This window comes from Juglans regia, chromosome 15, assembly GCF_001411555.2.
Source record: "Juglans regia cultivar Chandler chromosome 15, Walnut 2.0, whole genome shotgun sequence".
Taxonomy (NCBI): domain Eukaryota; kingdom Viridiplantae; phylum Streptophyta; class Magnoliopsida; order Fagales; family Juglandaceae; genus Juglans; species Juglans regia.
In genome coordinates, this window is record NC_049915.1 from 14,692,031 (window position 1) to 14,708,539 (window position 16,509).

At 35.5% G+C, this 16,509-nt stretch overlaps 1 protein-coding gene across 1 annotated transcript; it reads right to left on the minus strand.

The window, feature by feature from the left end:
- Positions 1 to 4,260: 4,260 nt before the first annotated feature.
- Positions 4,261 to 7,326, minus strand: LOC108994591 (receptor-like protein kinase FERONIA). Its single transcript, XM_035685667.1, has one exon. The coding sequence runs from the start codon at positions 7,261 to 7,263 to the stop codon at positions 4,561 to 4,563; it is 2,703 nt and encodes a 900-aa protein (XP_035541560.1). The 5' UTR covers positions 7,264 to 7,326; the 3' UTR covers positions 4,261 to 4,560.
- Positions 7,327 to 16,509: the final 9,183 nt, after the last annotated feature.

Consider the following 16,509-nt stretch of genomic DNA (forward strand, 5'->3'; position numbering starts at 1 on the left):
TATGAATCAATTGCACATGACGACACAAAGGTTTACATCATTCAGCAACGTGTAGTACTCTATACTAGGATATTGGATGGTATGTTGTTCACACCGGCTTGTAAATGGAATGACTCTTTAAAAATTTATATTTTTTCACTACAAGAAATATAGCTTTTTGCATCCATATTTTGAGACAAAATTTATCCGTTCGAACACCTTGAGAACCTCATCAATGTTTTGAGACGAAATTTAAATTTCGTCTCAAATAAGTATTTTTAAGGATGAAATTTAAATTTCATCCCTAATAAATTCTGTCTCTAAAAATGAAATTTGTTGTAGTGTGTTATGCAAGTATTGTCCGCTCTTTTTGAAAAAGAATAGAGTCCAACATTAAAAAATTAATCTTCATATGAGTCCCATATTTATTCAATTTTTTAAAAGGAATGGGTGGCACTTCTGCACTGCAAATATAATGGTAGTATCCGATGCTTTTAGTTAGATTTACAACAATGGAGAAGAAAACATCATTTTCTTCAAACATTGACAAGTAATTTTGTACTGCTCTGTTTCCGGAGGTCCGGAGAGTTAGCTCTTGTTATTTAAAGTCATTTCTCATAACACAATTATAAATATTCCAAAGATTCCATAAAATATAAATTCACTCATTCAAAACCAAATATGTGTTCCTCCACAAGGACACCAAAGAAAGACCTCAACATAACAAACTAAAGTCTCCATAAAAATTCAAAATATCCACGTCTCAGATACTCAAATCAACATAAAAGAATGTATCTACTGATATGACTCTCCAATAATTACTTGTACCCTATGGCACTTATTCCTCTACGATCATCTACTCTTGTTTCTGTTCGCTACTCTTGATTTTTGGCTGAACCATCAAAATTATCTGAAAATATTGTGAAAATAAGTGGTGAGTTATCAACAATTTAGTAAACAGATGATATATACTAGTAAGTAAACATGAACATTTACAGAGTTTAGAATACAGAGTAAAACGTTTTTAGCTTTAGAATTTAGAATCATAACATGTTATCAAAAATATTAGAATGAAAGTTTAGAGATATTCTTATTCAAAAGTATCATTTGGCATATCATAACTGAGCATTATCATTTTCATATCAGAACATAATATCATAACAGAGGTCATGTTTAACTCTCGTGGTAGATTTGTACCTTTGCGGATAGCCTAGTAGAACATAAATCACTCTGTCACCAAATGATGTGCACTCAATTAGAGATCACTACTATAACCCTTGGCGGGGCCGTATACCACTATTATCACCCGTGGCGGGGCTGTAACGGAACAGAACGAAAGTTTCTCAGATACCACATCATATTAGAAAGTCTTGCTAAAAGTTTCTCAGATACCACATCATATCAAAACAGAGTATTGAACGAATTCATATCATCTTCACAATATCAAAAACATATTCGAAGCATCTTCACTTAATTAATGCAAAAACTTTCAGATCTCATATTCGCTCTTTTTACACAATTTAGAAAGAGAATGTCAAAAATTAGCTCATGTCTACAACAGTTATTACAAAGAAAATACTTTCTTTTATACAAAGTTTCATGAGTAATGCAGAATACAAGACTGTGGTTGTTTTCACATTTCTTTTCAAAACATATTATGCACATTTTTCATAAAATCAGCCTCAATCCATTCATTTTATTCAAAGTCTCACATAGGAACCTCGCTTGCCTGGATTTCTTAAATTTTCTAAATCTTTTCACAATAGTGCCTAACGAATATCAATCGTCACCTATAAAATAGACACATAACGTACTTAAATCTATAGTTAAACATGTATTTGATATTTAAGCCTGAAATACTAAAATAATCTATTTTTTCTAACAATCTAAAATTCTCGTAACCCTTAAAATACCACCACTTCCCAAATTCATAGATATCCACTTAATTTCTTTGTCTAATACTCTAAATGATTTTTTGTAAAACCAATTGTATGGCTAACAATTTACTGAATCAACACTAAGCTCACGTGAAAAGACACCTCCAACTTAATATTTACTTTACATAATTATAACAAAATCTATTACAGTAAACATCAAAACTTTATTTAATAAAAGAGACTTAATCATATCTAAAGCGTTCAAAATAAAATTAAACACTTAATACTGAAATTCATTTATAAAAATTCTGATACTAAATAATATAATAATAAGTAATATAATTTAAATCCCTAACTATATTCTGTAATAATATTTATACTTAAACCAAAGCTTTCACAGGGTAAATTAAAAACCAAGCCCAAGGTATAACCAGCCTACTTACAAGGGTATTTTGGGCATTGACCATAAATATGTATGGATTCTTTGGGAAGGTTGGAATTTAAAAGGCATGACTTATTGACACCCAAACCAAAATGTGTAATAGAGAAGAATCTATACTCACCAAGATGGTAGGACAAATGCAACAGGTAGTGTTGGGCGAAGGTCGAAGGTGGTCAATGTGGCGGCTTAGCATTGAGAGAAAGAGAGAAAATGATGAGAGAGAGAGAGCTACAGTGAGGGAAAGAGGGATGGAGATCAGAGACAGTGGGGGAAGGTTAGGGTGTGGGCTTACTGAGACGAGAACAACGTACTTGGAGTGGCGTGAAGTTCCCGACGATGCTTTCTATGCAAGTGGCGACGACGTGGAGGGGGTTGGTGATGTGGGGTGGCTGGTTTGTAGCTCATGGTGGGAAAATAATTTCTCTGTTTTGGTGTGGTGCAAACAGAGCACTCGCGTTAGTAGTTTTCGGTGGCTGGGCATGGAGGTGTAGGGTGGAGGTTTAAGCGGCTAGTGGTTGAGGAGTGTAAAAGAGAATGGGGTATGGTTGGCATTCATGAAGTGGCTCTTGGTGGTTAGTTTCTTCTCGTGCGATTTGTGTGCTCGGTCTCTCACGTGATGCTACCCATGGTGGTGATCATCCTCTGCTAACTGTGGGTGGTGCATTGCAGAATTGCACTGTGGGGGGCGGAGAATGGTGTAGCTATGGCTGTGTTAAACGTGGGACTAAGTCATGGGTTGGTTTCTTTTCTCTCAACTTGTCCAAGTGCTACGACGGAGGGTTTTGGGTCATGACAAAGTGGGACTGGTGCATGGCTTGTAGAGGTGCAACAAGATAGGGATTGTGCAGTAGTTAGCGGCAACAACAAGCCTTGGGCAATTTCTATATGTTAGGTGATTGGAAAACCCTAGAGGAGAAAAAAAGGAGGGGAAACGTGTATGAGAGACGTGAATGGGTATGAAAACATGCGTAGTGTGGAAACTAGTCCATGGGTTTTCATGGGCTTGGGTTTTGAGCCAATTTCAAAATGTTTGGGCTTACATCTTGAGTAACGTATGAATTAAGAAATGGGGACAGGGTCGAGCCGGTTAGAGCAGTTCAAAAATCTTTTTCACTTGTCCGAATTTTTTCATGGATCGAGAATTTAATCAATACTAATGGGCCTTGACTCGACTTCTAAAATAAACCAACTCTTCCCATAAATAACAAATATTAATGGACCTTGAGTCAATTCTAAAAGAAATAATTTGTCCCATATATTTTTCGGCAATTTTTCACATGATCCATTAAAAGATTGGAACCTAGTTATCAAGTCCAATAAAACTCTTATAATCTACCATAGAAATTTCTACACTCATAGTCTTTCCAATATTCCTCGCTAAAACTCAAATGAACTTTTCATTCTTATTAATCTAGAAGAAAAAAAAAATTATAGAAATTGGGCTTGTTTCTCAACCTGGATTTTACAAATTCTTCCATTATTCAATTAATCGTACTAGCTAAACTCTAATTGAAAGTAATCTGCAAAGGTGCTTGAGACGGAGTACTTTCTTAACAAGATAATTAGCAGTACCATGGCTAGAAGAGTTAGGGATACCTAGCTATTTTCTTGTACTTTTCTCATATATATATATATATTTGAACGAAGAAATGATGTTTTTCGTCTCATATGTTATCATCTTCAATTATACATACTAGATACGAGATAGTATATGCTAAATAGTTAGCCGGTCCATAAAATCGCTTAAAATGTATCATCATTTAACTCAAAGTTAGATTACAAAAATAAAAATAAAAATTTAAAAGGCTAGATCGATACACTTTGCACTTCGACTGTTTATCGAGTCGGGTCGGGTCGGGCCTAAACACAAGCCGGCTTAATCGGATTGTAGCCATACTGACAATTAATATGAATATAAAATAAATGATATAAGTAATGATGATCATCCACTTCATTTAAAACTAAATAATATATAAGTAACTACCAAGCAGTACTACCCTTGTACGTACATTTACTCCATTAACATGATTACATGAGAACAAGATTAATAATTGCACAGACTAAAGTACGTTCCATATATACATAATTGAACATGGACCGAGAAAGAAAGTATTGATAGCGAACGACTTGATTCAGACGCGCATGCATATCCTTTCTTCCCTCTCTATCTTACTTTATTATTCACTTTTCCAACCTTATCTCATCTTTATATAACAAGTACTACCCCACACCTACGCTGGGAAAACATGGAAAAGACCACTTTTAAGCTTTGGAGACGTTGCTGGTGTCCGTAGACATCTCTTCACACTTCACAGTATCAGAATCAAGACTTGGGTAGGTCATCCCTGTATTATTTGTAGTCAACCAGGTTCCACTATCCGATTCCGACACTTGAGTACTGCTGAAAATGTTATTGTATCGGCGAGTTTCAGTTGTATCAGAAACATGGAATGATAATACCTCCGTATAGGTTTCCTTGCCGTCGGGATTTATTTTCTCCTTCGCGGCGTCTGCTTCCTTCTGCCGTTGCAATGCAAAGCTAAGTTTATCCATAACATCGTTCATGGTGGGCCGTTGGCTCCCTTGATCACGCACGCAACTCTCTGCGATATCCACGTACACCTTGAAACACTCCGGAGCTATCTTGCCCATCAGATTCGGATCTATGATCTCACCCATGGTCCCCTTCTCAATGCATTTCCGGGCCCAGTTGGCCAAATTCCATTGCTCCTCCTCCAGTTTTGGATTCAGTGCTTTTCGGGCACATAATACCTCAAAGAGCACTACGCCAAATGAGTACACGTCTGATTTTTCTGTCAGTTGTCGACGCCTGGCATAATCTGGATCCAAATACCCGAACGTGCCCTTTACCATGGTACTAACCGCCTTGTCATCTTGACCTTCTTTGGACAACCCGAAATCAGAAACCTTGGCCACACGATTCTCGTCCAATAAAATGTTGGTCGTCTTCACGTCACGGTGGATGATTGGGTGCTTCACTCCCGTGTGCAGGTAGTTCAGACCACATGCTGCTCCGATGCAAATTTCGAGCCTTTGTATCCACGGGAGGGGATCCTTGTCCGTGTCGTAGAGGTGTTCTCGTAGTGTCCCATTGGACATGTAGTCGTAGACGAGGATCATCTCCCTCTCGTCATTGGAGTATCCAATGAGAGAGACGAGGTGGACATGGCGAAGCTGGGAGAGCATCTCAATCTCCCTCCAAAACTCTTGGGCCCCTTGCTTTGACTCTGGGTTCAAACGCTTGATCGCCACGGTCATGGTGCCATCGTCAACGAAACCCTTATATACCTTCCCAAAGCCACCGACGCCAATAACTAATCCTTCATCGAAATTGTGGGTTGCTGTTTTGATTTCTTCAAGTGAGAATTGGCGGCATAGCTCTTCGGGTAGTGATGAGGCTTTTGTCCTCGTTGACTTTCCTTTGTTTTGGCCAGACCAGAACCAGCACTTCAATACTTGATAGTAAGAACCATAACGCTTAGATGTCCGCAGTTTCCAAACAACCACGCAACACGTTAGAGTGAGCAAGGCCAAGAATAAGCCTACACCGGTTCCAATGGCAATGAATCTTTTTTTCCTTGAGTTGGATGTCGAAGCAGGTTGCTGAGCCGGAGGTGGAGAGCGCAGCGAAGTATTGGGAGGATTGGGTACAGCTAGGTTGTTATTGTTGTCGCTCAGTTTGAACACTTCTACCCCATTTAAAATGGCGTCGTAGATTGCATTGGTAGCTTTTCCAGGGTGTAGAGCAATAAAGAGTGTACTCTTATAATCCTCAACTCCCATCTTTTGGATCATCACTACATAATCCTGAAACACAGGCTTATCCCTTCCTCCGCTCCACATAATTACATCAGCGGTACCTTCGGCTGTCTTGTTGTCTATATAGATAATGAATGGCCTTTCCCCGGCCATCGTTATATTGCTCTCGATTTCGCAGAAATGAAGCCTGACCAGATAATTGAACCCCGGATCTACGGGTAAACCCCATGTCAAATTAGAAAGCAAGTTCCAAGTATTGTTTGGACCCATCGTGATTGCAGACCGATAAACGTTATCGGGGGCAGTGTAATTTGGTATTACTGAGTATTTGAGCGTCAAATTTGGCTCACGGGGGATCACGCCTCCACTCAACAAGTAATCAGGGATGTCTGGGGACCATTCTCTAAACATGCCAGTGTCGTCCGTCGGCGATATCGACGTGCCCCCGATATTGAGTCGAAAAATCATCTCGAGTGCCCAGTTGTAGTCTATAGGGAAACGACCATTTTGGCCAACGTGAGGTGGGCCCTGATTTTCTGGACTGCTATAGTAGAGGTACGTTGGCATGGAGACGATCTCAATTCCATTAACGAAAGCAAAGAATCTGCTAGAAGCAGTACTTGGCGTTGGAATGAATGTTAAATTCAATTTTTGATCATCTTCAACGTTGATGCAGAACTCTTTAGAAAGACGTTTTGATTTCCCCAAGTAATTAGAAAGAATGGAAGCACTGAAGTTTCTAAGTAAGGTGAACTTACTGTTTGCTTCGACGGTAAAAAAGGCCAGAGATCCATCAAAACCAGAGTATGAATCTTCGTAAAAGTACAAACGAACAAATTTAGGACCGGAGGTGACATGAAATACGTAGGTGAATTGGGAATAGGATAAACGGGCAGTCATATTGTAGGGGACAGTTTCTGCAAATGAGTCTTGGCTTTGGGCTCTTGAGGTAACAGATTTCTGGTTACGTTCTTCTATGGGAGCGAATTTGGAGGGCTCTATGTCTCCAATCCACGTTCGGTTATACATATCCGTTGAGTTGCCAGAAGAGCCGCAGTTGAGGGCAATATTATCAACGGCAATGTAACGAGGAACAGTAGAATTAGCGACTGAAATATGACGGTGATCAAGGAAGAGCACTAAGAAGACGAGCAGAATAGGTTTCAGTATTGAGATGTTCCCCATGGGAGCAAGAGATGATCATCCACAGAAGGGAAAACCAAAAGGGCTATCTGCTTTATATTCTAACTGCATAAAGATGTCTCGCAGCTAACATTGTTGAATTATTCATGTACGTACGTGCCAAGCAGCCTTGCTTCGGCATTTCATACCAGCTTCGCCCAATTCGCTTTTGGTAAAAGTAGCGTGAGCGACTTGAAAGCGGTCCTCCTCCATTACTTTATTTGAAATATGGGCTTTTTGTCAAAAAGCAAACAAAAAAACATATAAATTTTAAAAAATATTATTATTTTATTCAAAAGTCAGTATCAAATTAGTAAGTAATTAATTTTGAAATTATTTTGTGCTTATATTATTTTATTTAATTAGTTAAGTATGTATTTCTTCCCACGTATATATAATATCAGATACAAATTAATATCGTGATAATTAAATACCTTTTGAAGTAATATCACAAGTACGTAATATTATATTTGATTAAAAAAAAAAAAGTACGTAAAATTATAAACAGGAGACAAAATATAAAGTACTACCCCACACACCAGCGTCATTCCTGCTTACAGGCGTTCACCGGCCATGCAGCAACTCCAAATCCAACTCCTCCAGCTCGAATTGGCATTCCTCGAGGCGAACGAGCACGATATATTATCTTTTTTATTAGAGGGTTCGAACCGAGATTTATCATATGAAGAGTTGGATTATATGTCATCAAGTTCTTAACAATTTCATTCTATATTAATATTAATGTCTAAACAAGTACGATATTTGATTTTAAACTTCTTAAAATCTTGATCACTCATTAGGATATATGCAAATATTCTATTAACATCTAGTGTTCGGCGTACATCTAGATGCTGAGGTGATTTCAGGTTATTTAAGTTTATATGTAAATAGTAATATCATATTTATTATATTTAGATGTGTTTGACTGTACATAAGTTGAAATATAAGTTTGAACGTATGAAGAATGTTGAGATGGATTTAATACTTTTATGAAAAATTAAAAAAATAATAAATCTCATCAATAATTAATTTAAAATAAATTAAAGTCACTCTAACAACCAAACATAACACCGACTTCACGTGATCCATGCCACTCATCACATCCTATACTAATATTTTTAATTTGCTTGTCCAAGTCTTCCAATATTGTCTTTATTTTTCTCAATAATTGGGTTCTTTTGCCCTCTCCTTCAATTATAAATGTTAGATATATCCATTAAAGCAAGAATTAGTGGTTAAATCAACTTTAATCTTTTATATAAAGTGGATCGGGTTTCTTCACTTCCCATCTAATTAATTCGCCATCTTTACTTTTCTAAAGCTGCGATGACTTATATGGGTTTGAGAGACGGACATGCCATATCTATCAGAAGAGATTTGCTATTCCTCATTTTACATTCTATACATTATATTTTTTTATTAATTTTTTATTTTATTCATGTTAAATTAATTGAATTCTTCTACTCATTATCCCTACACCACATACTTATTAAAGAAAAAAATAAAAAGATAAAAAATTATGTATAGTGTATAGTACAAGAATGATGAGTAAAAGTTTTCATATCAAAATCCATAAAAATTAAAAAAAAAAAAAAATTCCTATTTACAACTCTGTTTTAAATTGAGGACATATTTATAAAATAAAATTGCAAGGTATCGTATTATTTTATAATCGTTATAAAGATATATCTTTATAAAAATATAAAGATATAATAAATAAATTGAGGACCCATTAATAAAGATATAATGGTTATAAAATAAAGATAGCTTACAATTTTATTTTATAAAAAATACTCTCCATTTAAAATAGAAATAGTAAAAAAAAAAAAACTATAAAATATATGGTAATCTCCAGTTTACAAACATTTTCAAAAAAATTCAATTATTTTTAGATTAAATCTCAAATTTCTTATTTCAACTTTTATACTTTCCATCCAACCATTTCCCAATCATTATCGACACACAAAAATCAATACAAATTTTTTAAAAACTATAAAACAAAAATACTCTTAAAAAATTATATTAAAATAATTTTTGGTTTTAACTTTTACATATTCACTTTCACAATAACACTTATTTAAAAAAAAAGATTTATTCTTAAGCCGTTGTGTAGATCAGATCAGATAAAACAACTATATGATATAATTTGATTTGAAAAATAAATTTTAAATTTTACAACTCAAATCTTACCATTTAAATGATGTAGATTATATACTCTACACACCAACTTAAAAATATAATAATTTTATTTAAAAAAATATATATTATTCAAGTTGTGTTTGTTCAAGCTCATGTTAGGTAACGAACTTTAAACATGGGCTCTGTTTTAATTTGTTTAGTTAATGAACGAACTCGAGTCTAGCTCGAGCAAACATTTCAAATGAACCGAGCTCAAAATTGTTGACAAGCCGTTCGGTTTATGAGGTCTAGTCCAGCTACCTTAGGGCCTGCCATAGACCGGGTTTAGAATGGTCTTAGTTCTAGGCCCATCTTGAGAATCGGATGGAAAGATGATTGAAGTATCTTTGCTATGGGTCCGGCCCAAAGTAACAGTTCTGATTAGTGATGACAATAATTTTGTAACATCACGCATAACAAATATACATGATTTTAAATGGATTAAAGGAAATCAAAGATATTTTTTTTTTTTTGTTGAATTTTCACGTCTGGAAAAGATAAAACTGAACCAAATGGCATCCAATTCATAAAAGCTATATATTATTATTAAGTGGAAAATCTTGGTCAATTTATTTTAACATTTTATTGTATAATATATTTTGTGAATATATGCTACTGAAAATATCAACCATATTTTCATTTTTGGCCATAGACTGATATCGATCTATGCACTTCATTTAATATAGAGTTGTAAAAAAAATTATAAATTAATTGTAAGTTAATAAAATAATTCATCTTGTCTTTGTTTCCACGGTGCAGGAAAGAATCTAATATATAGGTGTAGTAGTACATATTTTGGATTATCTATCAATGCATTAATTTGGCTCAAAGGACATTAAGACACAATGGAAATATTATGTCATCAAATATATATAATATATAATATGTAATAAACCACGTTCGTCAAGTTTTTTACAAACGTTTTTTATATATTAATGTTCCATACTATAATAAATTATATATTATATATTAATGTTCAGTACTATAATAAATTATGAGAGAGCCCTCCGGTATAAGCAGTTACAAAATACTCCGGTGATCAAGGGGATTGTTATTTTCGTGAAGGGTCTTCTTCGATCTCATCTTTGAATGAGAAGGAAGTTGTTTTCTTTCACTTCTTGGTGAAAGATTGAGTTTGCTACGGGCAAGTTCTTTTGTTGTTTTTTCTTTTTGGTCTGTCATCCTTAGTTCTAAAGCTTGGAATTTTTTTGACTGATGGCGGAAGAAATTACTAAGTTATGGGACAAACCATGCCTCACAGAATCAGAAAAGAGTGAGCTTTTGATTGTGGGGGATGATATGCAGTCTACACTTGAATGTGGGAAATGTTGTTTAATTGGAAAGATAATGGTTGAAAAACGTATCAACTATGATGCTTTCAAAAATACCATGTTAAATCTCTGGGTTCGGGGGCGAGATGTCCTTGGTTGATGTTTGGAGATTTTAATGAAATCCTCTATCAATCTGAATTTTTTTTTTTTTTTGGGGGGGGGGGGGGGGTGGGGAGGCAGTTTGAGAAATAAAAGGCAATTAAGATTGTTTCGTGTTGTGCTGGAATAGGGAGGGCTTCGTGACCTTGGGTATTCTGGATTCCCTTTCACTTGGTGTAATAAAAGAGAAGGGGATGGGGTTATTAGTGAGAGGTTGGACAGGTTTTTGGAAAACTTGGCCTGGTGTGAGCATTTTCCTAATCTACGAGTTCAACATGGTGTAGCAGCCTATTCTAACCATATCCCTTTATAGTTAGATACTAATGGAGGGATTCAAAGGAGGAGCGGGGTAAGACCGTTTAGATTTGAGGCAATGTGGGTGGGTGAGGGCGAGTGCTCTCATATTGTGGAGATGCTTGAATTCAAGGGGATCAGGCTAATTATTTGAGGTAGATTATGAGTGGTATTTCTCAATGTTCCTCAGATCTGGATAGATGGAATAAAGGTTCATTTGGTAATGTTCAGAAGGAATTGGTTGTTGCGCAAATGAGGTTGAGAGATCTCCAAGTCTCTGATCCTACTTATCAACAGAGTTCTTCTCATAATTGGCTCTGGAGGATGTCCAAAAGTGGCTTGAGAGAGATGAGATTATGTGGAAACAAAGGTTGAGGGTTTTGTGGCTTAGAGAAGGATATAGTAATTCTTGGTTTTTTCAAAGTAAAGCTATTGCTAGAAGAAGAAAAAACAGAATATTTCAATTGCAAGACGAGTGTGGTATATGGAGGAAAGGGGTTTAGATGGATAATTTGATTGTGGATTATTTTCAGCATTTATTTTCAGCGAGAGATCAGGTTGACATGGAAGATATTTTGTCAGAGGTGGAGATTAAGGTTAATGAGCAGATGAATGAGGAGTTGATCAGGCCTTATGTGGCAGAGGAAGTGGAAGAAGTTTTCAAGCAAATGCATCCTTCTAAGGCTTCGAAACCGAATGGTATATCTCCTGTTTTTTATCAGAAATATTGGCGAGTGATTGGTAAATTAGTTACTGTTTCTGTCTTAAATGCATTTAATTATGGTGATTTTCCTAAGGATATGAATCATACTTTTATCACTTTAATTCTTAAGAAAGATGATCCTTCAAAAGTGGCTGATTTCAGACCGATTAGCCTTTGTAATATATTGTATAAGATTCTATCTAAATGCATTGCAAATAGACTAAAAAGAATTTTGCATTTAGTGATTTCAGAAACTCAGTGTGCTTTTGTTTTAGGTAGACAGATCACCAATTATGTTATAGTTGCTTATGAACCATTACATTATCTTTGTTCTAAGAGAGCAGGAAAGAAGGGTTTTATGTCTCTTAAGCTTGACATGAATAAAGCTTATGATCGAGTTGAGTGAGTGTTTTTGGAAAAGATGATGATTACACTTGGTTTTTCTCAAAAGCTATTTGATCTTATCATGAAGTGTGTCTCTACAGTGTCATTTTAAGTTCTTGTTAATGGGTGTCCAAAGGGACCAGTTGTTCCTACGAGAGGTCTCAAGCAAGGAGATCCTTTATCTCCTTATTTGTTTTTGTTATGCATGGAAAGCTTGATTAATTTGCTAAGAAGGAATTCTGGTCAGGGTTTAGTGGAGGGTGTTAAAATTTGTAGAGAAGCTCCAAGAGTGAATCATTTATTATTTGCAGACGATAGTGTGATTTTTTGCAAAGTTGATGTCTTTACAAATGTGAAGATCCAGTCCCTTTTGGCAAAGTATGAGAAAGCTTCTAGTCAGTGTATTAACAAGGAGAAAACCTCTATGGTTTTTAGTAGGAATGTTGAGGAGAATTTAAGGGCTGAAATTATGTGTATGTGGTGGGAGCAATGTACAGCAATATGAGAAATATTTAGGTCTCCCTCCTATGGTTGGTAGATCAAAACAGAAGGCTTTTTCAAGAATTAAGCAGAGATTATGGCAAAAGCTCCAAGTGTGGAAAGGTATACTATGTTATCAAAAGGGGGAAGAGAGGTTCCCTAATAGCTGTAGCAATGTCTATCTCGACATATGCCATGAGTTGTTTTTTGTTTCCACAAAGCTTGTGTCATGAGATGGAGATGATGATTGCTCATTTTTTGTGGGAGAATCAATCTCAAGGTAAGAAGATTCATTGGGTAAGGTGAGAGAAGTTATGTGATTCTAAGTTTAGAGGTGGAATGGCTTCAAAAAACTTAGTGATTTTATTATAGCTCTTCTTTCTAAACAGGGTTGGAGATTGTTAACAAATGAGGATTCTCTCCTCCATGGGATGTTTAAACCCCGATATTTTCCAAAGAGCTCTTTATTTGATGCTAAAGTTGGTCTTAATTAATCCTATGTATGGAAAGGGATTTTTAGTTCCCTCAGTTTGTTGAAATCTGGTTGTACGTGGAGATTGGGTAAAGGGGAGGCTGTAAGGGTTTTCATGACCCTTGGATTCTAAGGGTTCGAAGGGAAGGTATCTAGGAAGCTATGATGAATGGCTTTGATTCTAATCTAAGAGTCAATGCTTTGCTGGATGCTGATATTGGGTGATGGAATGTGGATGCGTTGCGAGCTCTCTTCAATCCAATGATAGTTAGTTAGATTCTGAAGTTGCAAGTGTTAGTATCTCAGAATGATTCTTGGTGCAAAATCTCAGATTGAAGGTGAGGGGTCTAGAGCACATCAGTTTTCTTCATTCTAGAAATGTTTTTGGCAACTGAAAATTCCTCAAAGGATGAAGGTTTTTGGTTGGACAGCGTGTAATGAGTATTTACTAACTTTTCATAATCTAGTGAGGAAAGGGGTTGAAGTGGAAGATTGTTGTGTTTTCTGTAAAAGTAGGAATGAGGATGCTGCTCATGCTTTATTCTATTGTTTAGTTGACAAAAATATGTGCTTATAGTATGCGCCTTTGATGAATGATTTTGATTTTGATATGTCCTTTTGGGAATTAGCTGTGGCAATGAAGGAAAGTGGGGTGAGGAAATTCTTGTTAAATTTGTTGCTATGGCTTGGGGACTGTGGTATAGGTGAAATCAATTGATTTATGAGAATATTATCCATAGTGTTACCCATGTGATTAATGGTGCACTATCCATGCAGATAGATTTTTTTTTTTTTTTAAAAAAAAAGTGCAGATTTTTTATTGCCATAGCAAGGCGGTACAAAAGGTGTTAAGCCGTTCTCCTCCACCTACAGGTTACCTTAAGATGAATGTAGGTGGAGCAAACTTTTTTGAGATGCAGCAAGCGGGTGTTGGGGTTGTTCTTAGGGATTGTGAAGGTAATTTAATTGCTGCATGTAGAAAAATTGAATGTGAGATTTCCTCTCCAAAGTTTAAAGAAGCAACAGTAGTGCTAAGGGGTTTATAGATTTGTGTTGTATTCCAAAGTTGATAGTGGAAACTGATTGTCTTGTTCTTGTTGACATACTGAATTCCTCTCTTGATATTTTAACAGATTTTGCCTTCATCATTGAGGATATTAGAAGGTTATTGCAGGGCTTTCAAGAGGTGCACTTTCTGCATATTAGTAGACAAGGAAATAGTGTGGCTCATCTGTTAGCGAGAAATGCATGTAATTTTTCAGATATGGTGTTATGGTCTGATTGTCCTTCTTTTGTATCTCAAGTTGTATGGCTTGATAAGCAATTGCTTGTAAGGACTTGATTATTAATGAAATGTGGTTTGTTAAAAAAAAAATAAAAAAAAAAGAAAAACCATTTTGAAGGTTTGGAAAACTGGTGCTGGCTGCTATTAACATTGTGGAAGTGGGCAATAATACTTTCATTTTTGAATTTGTGTCTGAAGGGGAATTATTTCATATTTGGGATGGCCAATTCTAGTTATTTGATCAATATCTAATATGTTTGAAATGGTTTGATGGGAGTACTCCACCTAAAGATATCCTATTTTCTATACTTATATTTGGGTACAATTGCACAATCTTCCGTTTGGATGTATGAATTCTATTATTGGGTAAAAACTGGGTAAGTCTATAGGCAATGTGATGCATGTGGAATCTAACTCTAAGGGTCATGGATGGGGCAAATTTATGCGTGTTCTTGTTGAATTGAATATATAGAAACCTTTAATAAGGGGGAAGATGCTGTTGTTGGATGGGAAAACTATTTTTGTCTATTTTAAGTATGAAAGATTGCCCAAGTTCTGTTTCCAAATGGGAAGAATTACAATTGTTTAGGTGGTTTGTCCAAGCAAGGGAATGTCAATGTTTGAAGGATCACCATCTTTTCAACAGTATGGCTCTTGGTTGAGCGCCTCTAGTAGTTTCCAATGTGCTGGAATTGATAGATTTGTGGGTGATGGGCACCAACATGGACTTAATCTTAAAGATCTTTTGCAAGTTCTAGATTTACCAATTATAAGATTAAGAGTTAAGAAGATCAACGAAGCAATGTAAATATTGGTGTAATCCACTTGGGATGAAGCTAGCAAGAGTCCAACACACAAGATGGGCTTTAAAGAAGAAGAATCAGTTTTGATCCACTTGATAAAAGCTGTGGAAGACACAACTTAGAGTTATTATTTGGGCTTATTGTTATTGAAGGCTTTCAATTTGTTTAAATCATTTAAATGATTTATTTTATTAGTTTAGAATAATTAGGTTTGAGGATGTTTGGCCTACATATATTTTATGTTTTATGAATTAGGGTTTTAAGAGAAGTTTTAAGGGTAGTTTAAGGATTGTTTTAATTTTCAGTTAGGGTTTCTTTAGGGAGGCCTTGGATTTTGCCCAAGGGTATTTTGGAAACAAGGGGAACTTATTTTGGCCTAGGGTTTATTTTGTTTAGGGGAAGGGATACATATGTTACTGTAGCCGTGACACAGTTCATGAGTTTTTAGAAATTTGATGAATTTATTCATTGTGAGTTGAGTTTATCTGCTTTTATTCTTGAATGAACTTTTAAACTTCTCAAAGGTAAATCACAACTTTTGTGATGTTCTTCCTTATAATTTAGGTTCTTGAGACAGGTTCTTCAATGGGTCTAAATTTTTATATAATCTAGGTTCTTGAAACGAGTTCCTCAACGGGTCTAAATTTTCCATTGGCTTGATTTTGACTTTCTTGGGTGAGTTTTCAAATTGATTGTGGGTTCAATGGATTCCATTCCCACGGGTTCATATAATTTGGTATTTAGAGACAGATTTCTAATCAAGTCTGATTCTATCTTTTAATTCTTTCATCTTTAATTTTAATTTTAGGGCTTCATTGTTCTGGGGTTGCAAAAAAAAAAAAAAAAAAAAAGTAGGCTGCCGAAATTCTTAGGATTTTTGGATTTGGCTGAAATTTGCATCACCTAGGGTTTCAAAATTCTAGGGTTTCCCTGCATCTCTAAGTTTATCTGTTGCTTGGAGTGCCATTCCATTGATTCTCTTAAATTCAATTGCTTGATTTTCACAGTTGAATATTGCTATTTGTAATTGAATTCGAGAAAAGAAAAGAAAAGAAAAGAAATGAAAAGAAAAGAAAATTCAATAAAAAAAGAAGAAGAGAGAAACAAAGTACTTTTGTTGATTGAGCTTTTATCATCATAGGAATTGATTACATCTTTCTAGTTAGTATCTTGTTTTATAATTACTCTTTCCCTCGTATAAATTCCTTGAGTCTCGTGTC

What these genes read in the sequence shown, in the direction of transcription:
- LOC108994591 (XM_035685667.1), bottom strand. Translation starts at nt 7,263, where the DNA reads ATGGGGAACATCTCAATACTGAAACCTATTCTGCTCGTCTTCTTAGTG.